Genomic DNA, 10876 nt, shown 5'->3' with positions numbered 1-10876 from the left:
TTCTCCGATTTCGTATCTTCCCACTAGAGATTTAGTTTTATTTTTAGGATTATCTTCTTCTTTTTCCGTTTTATATGCCTGTTTTCAATTTTTAAGTTATTTTTTTAATAATAATAAATTGAATTTAATTAATTACATATTTATTTTACTTTTGGAATTTTAATTTATATAATGCTTATTTTCTGTTTTAGCTATAATTTGTTGGGTAACTATTATTTTTACTTTATTCTAGTTATATTGGATTTTGCATTTTCCGAAATTCAGAATGCTCATCATTATTTACATAAGGTGTCTTCTATTTATGAATTTTAGAAGTTGAGACTGAAATTATGGGAATGAACCATATGATTAACTTTGTGTGTATTACCTTGAATTTTTGTAATTGAGGTTTTGGACTTAATTAGAGTAATGATTAAACCACATTTGTTTCAGTTTTCAGAGTCTTTGTAAGGTTTAATATGTTTAAAACTAGCCAACAAAAATCATTTGTCAAAAATCAAAGATTTTGTTTTTCTCCTTTTCTTTACTTTTTATCTTGTTTTCTCTCATTACAATATGTTTGGTTTTAGACAACACTAAAATTGTCCACGGGTATAAAAGTATTGCCTAAATATGAAAAGGCAACACTTTTATGAGTATGGCTGTGTGAATACTAACTAACAATTTTCAAAATGTTGATATTTTATGCTACATGTTTATTTAAATGTTGCCTCTAAAGAGTGTGGACTAATATATTAAAATGTGGCCTAAAATAAATTTAAAAAGTTTAGTTTTAATTAAAAAAATTCCTAATGTTGGAAAATTCGAAAAACTACAATTTCCCTCCCTATTGAAAATAAAATAAAAAAAACACTGAAAATTCCAAAACTAAAGAACACAAAAAACACTAAGTTTCATTTCCCTCCTTTGAAAACGTAAGTGCTGAAAACGCAAAGATTTAGCGTCGTGTGCCTCACTGCTATTGTTTCTCAACACCGGCCATGGCAAGGTTTGGTAAGTCTGTCTCTCTTATCTCTTGCCCTATTAAATTTTCGTTCACCGCTCTCAATCTTTCACACCCATTCTCGGTTAGTGCGTCTTTGAAGTTCAACAATGGATTGCTTGTCCTATTGTTGTATTGTGTTGGTACGCAGCTCTTGCAAGGTTAATCTATAACATTTTTTCGTCTATGTAACTTAGGTTTTGCTTTTGGTTAGGTTAATTTGTTTGAATTTGAATTTATTGGATACGTTGAATTTAGGGGACCAAAAATGTGTTGTATAAAAGCTGACATAATCACGAACAATATTTCCTGAGGCGTGTAGATTCACTGTCTATAAGGATATCCGCGATGTATTGTGCAAGTCTCCCAGGATACAACATGAACTTCCCAGAATATCTCTCAAAACTAGCAAGGATCTCTGAAAAGAGTATAAATTAACCCAAAATAATTTTAGAAGAGGAAGAGAAGAAAAGAAAATGAGAGAAGATGGTTTTTTTGGTGTGTTTTGGAATGGGGGAAGAGCTCTCTATTTATAGAGCTAAGGGGTAATAAAATCAATAAAGAAAAATAAAAATCATTAAATATTTTACCTTTGAAGCACTTAAGAAAATGAATTTAACGTTTTCTTTTGCAATAATCTAACATTATTACAACAATCCCCCACTTATTCCAAAAGAAAGTTAAAATAAAAGGTCTTTGACTCAAATAGTTCAAATACTAAAAGAAAAATAAGAAACTTATTCTGGGTCTCATAGCATGTAATACATTAGAGCTGGTATAGCAAGCTATATGAACCAGTCTTAGATTGAAATACTTAACACACAGTGTAGTTGGTATAACAAGCTATATGAACCAAAGACACTTGACGTGTGTTAGAGGTTTATCAATCATAATACACCCCACAATCCTTGTTGTTATCGTTGTGTTGCGCTTACTAGGTCATGCGCGTGCCCAGTATTCATGAGTGCTCTAGAGATTATGCAAAAATCTCATGCAAGCAGCCTCACTCGACACTCATATAGGTGATTTCATCAAGTGGATGCTGCAAATCATACACCACCCATAAGGGATATGAAGATCATTAAAAACTTTGTTTAAGCTAAAATTCTTTCACCACATAGAATTTTAATGACAAAGTTTAGCCTCTCAAAAATGCAGTCTCTAACATTTTCACACACACCATAGGAATGGACATAATTGATTAAAATCAATTTAGTGCTATCAGAACTAACAAGTGACTTGTTTTTACCCATATGAACCTTATTCATGGGATCTCCAATCACAAAGGTTGGATTAACATCACTTGTTTGTTTACAAGTGGCTTAAGTCTCATTCCCCTTGATGTTTCTAATATTATTTGTCTTCTCATGGTTTTGTTAGAGGATCTGCTAGATCCCGTTCTAACTTTACATAGTCAATGGAAATAGTTCTTTAGCAGCTGCTTCATCATATTGTGTCTATATTCTTTCCATTGTAATTCTTGTTTTTAGTTATAGCTATTGTCGATTGGCAATCACAATGTATTGATATCGATGGGGTTGGTTTCATTCCTAGTGGAATGTTTGCTAAGAAGTTTTTCAACCACTCAGCTTCATTACCAGTCATCTCAAGAGTAACAAACTCAGATTCCATTGTTGATCTTGCAATAATAGTTTGCCTGGCTGATCTCCATGTAATCGCACCACCCCATAAGTGTGAATACATAACCACTAGTGGATTTTGTCTCATATGAATCAAAGATCCAGTTAGCATCATTGTACCCTTCTAGTACAACGGGAAATCCACTATATTCAATGGCATAATCCATTGGACCTATTAAGTATTGCATAAGCCTAGCAAGTGCATCTCAATGTTCTTGATTTGGACATTGAGTGTACCTACTCAGTCTACCTACTGCATAAGCAATATTAGGTCTAGAAAAGCTCATCAAGTGCAGTAAGCTCCCAATTATCTTTGCATACTGAGGCTGAGATAATGATTCTCCTATATTTTTCATTAATTTAGAATTAGCATCATAAGGAGTACTCACTAGTTTTAAGTCATAAAACTCAAACTTCTTAAGAAGTTTCTCAATGTATTGTTCTTGAGATAGTAATATGCTATCTCCCTTCCTTATGATTCTAATACCTAAAATCACATTGGTTTCACCCATGTCTTTCATTTCAAATTTTGATCCTAGAAACAATTTAGTTCTAGTGACAATCTTATTACATACCAGAAATTAACATTTCATTCACATACAAAATAACATATTCTCTACTTTCAAATTTAGAATATTATCAATATCATTAGGTGAAAAGCCAAATTTATTTCTTCAAGTAATTAAATAAAATTACTTACACCCCCAACGTTTAAAAATATTTAAGATTGGTAAACGAGAAAATACCTGGTTGTGCTTTTCTCTTTGTAGGTAAAGTATACGAAAATTTACTCAAGTACCTCACCTGCTTCGTCCTCATTCGCGATCCTTACAAATACGATCAAAAGCCATCGCTGCTGCGAGTACCTTGGCAGCCTCCGGAAGTTATGGGTTTCGCAAATATTGTTTGAGTTCTGAAAACAAAGTTTTGATCCTCCACGATTGAGTTATTGATGTCAACCCTAAGTCCTTAAGATTGTTGTATATAAAAGCTGACATAATCACGAATAATATTTCCTTAGGCGTGTAGATTCACTGTCCTTAAGGACTTATCCGCGGTGTATTGCGCAAGTCCCCCAGGATACAACAGGAACTTTCCAGAATATCTCTGAGAATCTCAGAACTAACAAGAATCTTTAAAAAGAGTATAAATAACCCAGAATAATTTTAGAAGAGGAAGAGAAGAAAGGAAAATGAGAGAAGATGGTTTTTTTTGTGTGTTTTGGAACGGGGAAAGAACTTTCTATTTATAAAACTAAGGGAGAATAAAATCAATAAAGGAAAATAAAAATCATTATATATTTTACCGTTGGAGCACTTAAGAAAATGAATTTGAACGTTGTTGACAATTAAAGTTTTGTTTTCTTTGGTAATAATCTAACATTATTACAATGTAAACTTTTTTCCTTTTTAAAATTTCTATGCGTTGGTGCATTATATGAATAGCTCGGGTTTTTGTAGGTGTAAACTGAAAACGTTTTGCTGTTATGCTTGGGGAGTTCTTGATGAACATGAGCTTCATGTTTTAACTTTCTGTATTTCACACAATTTTGTTAAAAGCAACACACTGTTGGCTTCATGTTATCTTTCTGTACACTCCCTCGGTTGCTTTATTTATATAATTATAATTGTTATTATCAAGTTCAAATTTAGGTTCTGACTTGTGCTAGCAATCTGTTTTTCCTTTTCTCCTACCTAGCTTATTGCTTGGACACAATATAGGGTCTGTGAGTTTGCCAAGTTAAATCATGTTCGACTTTTCGAAGAGACCGAAAAGGTTGGTGATCTGCAACTTCCAGAGCAACATCGAACACCAGCTGATAAAAGTTGTTCATTCAAACACGTTGAGTTGGTAGGGTCACCCTTTCTTAAGAATGGTTTTGATGATCTCCAAGCACTTTATTCCTTGTACACGTCAGGGTCACTTCATTAACTCAATTGTCTTTGGAAAGAAATGAAGGAACCTTAAAATAGTTGAAGGAACAAAATGCTGATTTAGAGTCAGATGTTGAGCGTGTTCGTCAAAGAGATTTTAGAGTGTCACATATGTGGCAAACATTGTGCCATTTGTTATTCTTTATATTTTATATGCTAAGCTCATCCTCTTTCTTGTTTAGGTGGTCTTCTGGTACTCATGCCATGATGCAACAAAGGCATTCCAGGAAGCTGCAAAGTTACTAAATGATCTCTAATAACCTATTATGTGTGGTGGCCTTTCTTACTTCTATACTTCCCTGTTTTAATTTCTGATCTTATTCTTAGTATTTTGAGTTGTTGGGTGTGAAGGTTGCTTCCAATATTCTTTACATGTTCTCCTTGGCTAGGTGTGGGATAAATATTTTTTTCTCAAAAGACTAGTAATAATAGAATGAAACAATTAGATCCAAAAAGGTTAACAACAAATGATTAACATATACCAAGTTGGCTATTTGGCCAAGTAGCTTTGAATACATAAATCGAAACAATATCTTTATCTTTCTAACCATTTACGTGAGTATATTAACAAAAATCAGGTAAAAATTAATTCCATAACAATACCTGCTTTCGTTACAGCTCTCTACACTCAAGCTTATAACACTCAAATATTTAAAAGTTTGGTAATACTCTCATATTGAACAAAGATTGATTCAATGCAATCACACCAAACTATTTGAAAATCAATGTTTGTCACAAGTTTTTCCAATTATATGTACAATTATGAGACAAGAAAATCATTCTTCAAGAGTATTTTGCCACAGTTGACCCTTTCAATATTCAATTCACACAGTTTAAAGACATACTTGGAATAAGTTTATATGCAAATTAAATTACTACAAAACATAATGTAAACATTAGTCTAGAAATTATTTAAGAGAAAAGCTAATCATGTAAGGGAAAGAAGTTGACAAAACCTCTCTTCTAAGCATGTTTATTTTTACTAAGCATTTTTCTCCATACTTGGTAGGGGTTAGGGATTCATCAGTTTGAATGGGAAGTATTCCAAGTAACAAACTTCATAGAAGATATTCGGGGGAGTAGAGCTAACAAAGATGAATGGATTTGAAAGGGTTATGAATCGCAAATATATTGTCAAGCACACATATAAGTTATTACAAAATAATATTATAGGGGAAGATGCATATTTCTATGAGTAGTTTTGGAAAGTTAAAGAATTCTCATATGCCCATTAATTTGCATGGAGAGTGATCTTGAATAGAGTAGCTATCAGAGATAATTAAGGTATTAGGACGGTATGATCGATGGTACCTTATGTGCTTTGTGCGGTCAGTTAGGAGAAATAGTGAGTCACGAGTTCTTTAGTCGTAGGGTTGGAAGTAGAGTGTAGGGTATTTGTGATAAATGGATAGGAGTAAGTTCTCTACACCATCATTTACCACAACAAACACCTTTTGAAATTTAGCATAGCAAGAGTTTGATTGCAAGAGCCTACAGATTGATGGTAATGTAAGCAAAGGAACTCTCAGTATGGACTGACTTTAGAGGTAGAGGTATCCTTATGCTAGTTTCAAGGCGCAACAGAAAAAATATATATGGGAGGCCCCTCATAACAGATTGACTTGAGTGAGCCATAGTTAGTTCATGCAGTAGTTGACAATAATAAGAATATCGGATAAAAGGAAAATCATTAATCAAGCTCATACTAACTGTAAATGCAAGTTGAAATTAAATGGATCAAACCAATTCCGGGATTATAAAACAATCCACAAAGGGGTAATAAAGGAGGCTAAAATGGAGTACAATTATATCTAATATAATTTTATTGTTGATAAAAAGAAACTACAAAATAGTATATCTTATTATATATCTATAGCAATACAAAATATGCTTCTATAATGTGTTATTTACATCAGCCTAAAAGTAAGCTATGTAAACAAAAATAAGGGGATATTATTGTAATTTGAAGAATGTTTACGTGGTGGCAATTTGGGTTAGAGTGGGAGATGATGAATGAGATATAGGGCGTGACGCAATTCTTTCCAAGAAGATGATACAACATTGATAGAATATCTTTGACAGAGGAAGAAAATATGTCATTCGTTCTTTAACCCCCTTGAGATCAAAACATGACCGCATAATCATAAAAGAATTAAAAAAAAAATATTGGGAATAAACTTTTGATAACCAAATGAATCAGCTCTATGATTCTATGTACAACAGCTAATGTAAATCATAGACTAGTTAACTATACTACGTACAGTTTGAAAATTTGAATCAGGTGAAGGAGGAGGAGGTTCATTCTTGAGGAAAGCAATATCATCTTCTGATATATCAAGCACCTCATGCCTGCTCTTATACTTCCCATCACTTCTTATATCCTCAAGTCTATCCAACACTTCTGCCATAGTAGGCCTCACATCTTTGGAACTCTGCAAGCACTGAAACGCCAACTCAGCCACTGCACTGATCATTTTCCTGACCTTGAAATCTGACCCAAACCCAAGAGTTGGATCCACAATCTCATGCAACGCACCACTTTGGATCTTCTTGATGGCCATGTTGGACAAGTTGATCTCATGTCTACGCCTTGAGATATCAACCGCATGCATAGAAGATATGAGCTCGATCAGCACCACCCCGAAGCTGTAAACATCACTCTTATCAGTGAGCTGGTAGTACTCGTGATACTCTGGATCCACATAACCAGGAGTTCCCTGTGGGGCAGTGGAAACGTGTGTGGCATGGATTGGGAAGGGACGTGAGAGGCCAAAATCTGCTACTTTGACACTGAAGTGGTTGTCAAGGAGAATGTTGTTGGTTTTTACGTCTCTGTGGATGATATCAGAAGCGTGGAGATATACCAATGCATTTGCAGTTTCAATGGCAATGTTCATTCTGATGTGCCAAGGGAGTGTGCCAGGTTTTGCTCTTTGACCATGAAGATGATCAGCCACGGTTCCATTTGGAATGTATTCGTACACCAGCAGAAGTTCTCTACTGTGGCGAGGAGTGCATCCATATAGAGACACAAGGTTCTGGTGGTGTAGGCCAGTTAAGATCTCCACTTCATTCACGAATTGCTCAACTCTTTTCAAACTGTTCTCGTACATTCTCTTCACTGCAACTAATCGTCCATCCTGAAGTTTCCCTACACAACAAATCAATATATCACAATTCAAATCAATATATCTCCCATTCTAAACTTTCTATACACAGTTTTATAGAAGAAACTAAGTTCCTTTCAGTGTTAGATTCTAATATTGCTTGTCACTAAGAACAACATAAACTGTGAATGTCTCAGGTACAAAATTGATAATTAGTGAATAATTATGAGAAAGGTGATTGGTTTTACCAAAATACACTTTTCCAAATCCTCCGTCTCCTAGTTCTCTGTCTGGATTAAAGAAGTTTGTGGCCTCTTCAAGTTCACTATAGGTGAAGAAGTGGACTCCAATGTATTTACTTCCCTTCTCATAATCTTCTAAAGAAGAACTATGTGAGATTCCTTTAGAATTATATATTACAGAAGGTGTTACTTCACGGAGACGATTCTTCTTCTTTAGACGACCATAATAGATGTAAAAGCCAAGGCTAAATACAATTCCACTTATCACTGCAGCAGCAACACCTACCAACAATCATTCAAATTTTCGGTTAGTATAACTGTATTAATGAAATATTATACAACATTGTGAATTCTCTTCCAAGGATAATGGGATATATATTACCTATAACCAGCTTCCTTTGCCAGTTCCATTTATCGCCTGAGACAGTCCACATAGAAGACAAACAGGAGTGAGAACAGTTTGTGGAAAATCATGAAAATTCAAGGAGGATATAGAAGAAAAATATCTAATTTTTTATGAGTTAGGTAATGAGTAAACTACATAAAAAGAGAATGATAAGCAACATATCGTCAAAGTCAACAGACCAAAATAGTTTCACATAGAATTGCACTATAAAATCTGGATTTAGATGGAGAGGGAGAAAAGAACACAACCACATCAAAGAATGTAATTTATGATTAGACCATTATTGAAAAATTCAGAAGATGTAACATCACTTTGGCAATACTTTGTGAGCACCAAATTAACACCACTAAGACAAAATAAACACGTGAAAAAATAAATGTCCAAACACAACCTAATCATATTATTCCGTGTCACAGAAAATTCTGAAGAAATAAGAGGAGGATTTCTGTGAAGCCTCCTAAACTAGAAGCAACAAATTGTTTGCCACCAACCCACAAAAAAGAGTCAACAACTTTGAAGATTCATCAGCCACCTAAAAGATTCATCAGCCACCTAAATCCTAACATAGGTTCCTGTAACATCTTTCAACACCAGAAATATTTTTATCTAATTAGCTACAACAAAATTGTTCTCTGACTTGGTCAATGGTTTATTTTTTACTAGGTTCCTAGTTCTACAGATTTCTAAACAGCCATTTCTACAGATTTCAACAGGCAAACAAAATAAATCTATTATCAAAAGTTGAAATCCATATGTATATGTGCATGAAGGACACATTGAATGAAGAGAATAGAAGAGAAGTGAAAGAAGACATACTATTAGAGCAATCTAAACCTTCACTTCCATTGGGGCAAAAGCATGAAAACTGAGACTCATTATTAGCCCCACATGTTCCATTAGTTGAAACGCATTTTAAGCACTGAACTTGTGCCTCTGAAATAAGATGTATTTCAAACCCTTCACTCAAGGCTTTGTTGAGTCCTTGAATTCCCCGATCAGGGTCAAGTTCCTGTGCTACTTGCACTTCAATCCTAGCTCCATCACAGTCTTGGACTTTCCCAGTTGCAGGGTCCCCATAGAAAGCACTCTTGTTACCATCTTCCTTGCATTGAAAAGAGCGTGTGCTGTTTGAAATCAGGGAATAGGGACAACCATAGTAGATGGTGATGTTCCTAACATTCAAGTATCGAAAGAGATTTGAATCCACGGAGTTGTTGGTTACGGCCGAGGAAGAGCAATTATCATAGACAATGCCTGTTCGAACGATTTTCACGGTGTACTGAACTGGATCAAAGTGAAGAACTTGAAAAGTTTGTGAGCCAAGTTGAAGGGTGGAGTTTTGATTATCCTCACAGTTGAGCTTGAATTTGTGGTTGCTAGCACAATAACTGGGTCTGCTCCCTCCCCAGAAAGGGTAGTAGATGGACGTTAGTCCGCAGCTGAATGGCTTGCTACACTCTTCGTGTTTGTTCTCTTCTTGGGAACTGATTGATGCCACCAAGACCAAGAACATTGATGCAAGGAAGAAGAAGCTCACTGGAACATTAGCCATAGAAAAAGCAGAGAAAATGAGAAATGAAGGAAGGGTAGGTCTACGATATAAGTGATCAATGCCATGACGTTGTTCCTTTTTAATATTCACTTTATCCATTGACCTTCTGAATTTTCAATAGCTGCTGAATTGGACGATATTTGCGTTTCTTGTTCCAATCTTGGTCTTATGAACCTTCCACCTCGCCACCTCAACAGCTATTACAAGACACGAGTACAATTATTTTTTTCAAATTTTGAATACCATGGGTTGATATACAACAAAAGTTTATAAAATATTCATCAATAAAAATATATTGATATTTTTTTATTAATATACCGTTATGATGATCACACTTCGCGACCATATTTGAGATTATAATAAAAAATATATAGTTTAATTAGATTTTTCAAGTTTTGAATATGTGATGTTCATACCCCGAAAGCTTGATTTCAAGTTTTGTTATATCATATCAAGAAACGCTCCATCATATTATATGGTGTGTTTTATCTGCAATCACACCAAAATTCACATATTTCAACAAGTATGCAAATATTTCAAAGCTCTGTCTGAAGCATTGAATCACACATGTGATTACTTGACGTTGATCTAAATAGTTTTATCAGATATTGACTTTTCAAATTAAGGAAATGGTGGGGTCTTGAATACCAATGTTTTAAGTATTATTTTCTGAAGTTTGACACTTTATTATAATATTAGTCTTTAACATGCTGGAATGGGCTGACAAGACATATCTTAATATATATATATATATATATATATATATATATATATATATATATATATATATATATATATATATATATATATATATATATATATATATATATATATATATATATATATATATATGATATAAAATGACACATGATTGTGTGCTTGGTTTGACAAAGTCAAGGAATAAATATATTAGAAATGGACAGTTACAGTAGGATGTCTGCAAAACGAAGAACTCATTAGCTTTAGAAAAGGAATGAACCAAACCACCAGTAACATAGTTTAAAACTCGATTT

The 10876-nt window shown here is 34.0% G+C and overlaps 1 protein-coding gene and 1 long non-coding RNA gene across 2 annotated transcripts; one reads left to right on the top strand and one right to left on the bottom strand.

The window, feature by feature from the left end:
- Nucleotides 1-704: 704 nt before the first annotated feature.
- On the top strand, nt 705-4981 carry LOC148205995 (uncharacterized). Its single transcript, XR_015786914.1, has 3 exons — nt 705-993; nt 4321-4473; nt 4739-4981. It is a non-coding gene; the product is annotated as an uncharacterized LOC148205995 (long non-coding RNA).
- Nucleotides 4982-6538: 1557 nt separating this feature from the next.
- Nucleotides 6539-9970, bottom strand: LOC124819427 (LEAF RUST 10 DISEASE-RESISTANCE LOCUS RECEPTOR-LIKE PROTEIN KINASE-like 1.2). The gene is made up of 4 exons (XM_047290948.2): nt 9128-9970; nt 8288-8323; nt 7912-8187; nt 6539-7707 (listed from the first exon to the last, which is right to left on the bottom strand). Exons 1-4 carry the CDS (start codon nt 9960-9962, stop codon nt 6797-6799), a joined length of 2058 nt encoding a protein of 685 aa, XP_047146904.2. The 5' UTR covers nt 9963-9970; the 3' UTR covers nt 6539-6796.
- Nucleotides 9971-10876: the final 906 nt, after the last annotated feature.

The sequence above is a fragment of the Vigna umbellata genome, chromosome 1, assembly GCF_029865625.1.
Source record: "Vigna umbellata cultivar VRB3 chromosome 1, Vumbellata_1.0, whole genome shotgun sequence".
In the NCBI taxonomy this organism is placed as follows: domain Eukaryota; kingdom Viridiplantae; phylum Streptophyta; class Magnoliopsida; order Fabales; family Fabaceae; genus Vigna; species Vigna umbellata.
Note: the sequence above shows the minus strand (reverse complement) of the source record. Positions and strands in the feature narration are given on the sequence as shown.

What these genes read in the sequence shown, in the direction of transcription:
- LOC124819427 (XM_047290948.2), bottom strand. Translation starts at nt 9,962, where the DNA reads ATGGATAAAGTGAATATTAAAAAGGAACAACGTCATGGCATTGATCAC. An exon ending in AGGTTTAGATTGCTCTAATA is followed by an intron (nt 8,324 to 9,127) that starts GTATGTCTTCTT and finishes GGACTGTCTCAG; the next exon opens with GCGATAAATGGAACTGGCAA. An exon ending in GCAAAGGAAGCTGGTTATAG is followed by an intron (nt 8,188 to 8,287) that starts GTAATATATATC and finishes GATTGTTGGTAG; the next exon opens with GTGTTGCTGCTGCAGTGATA.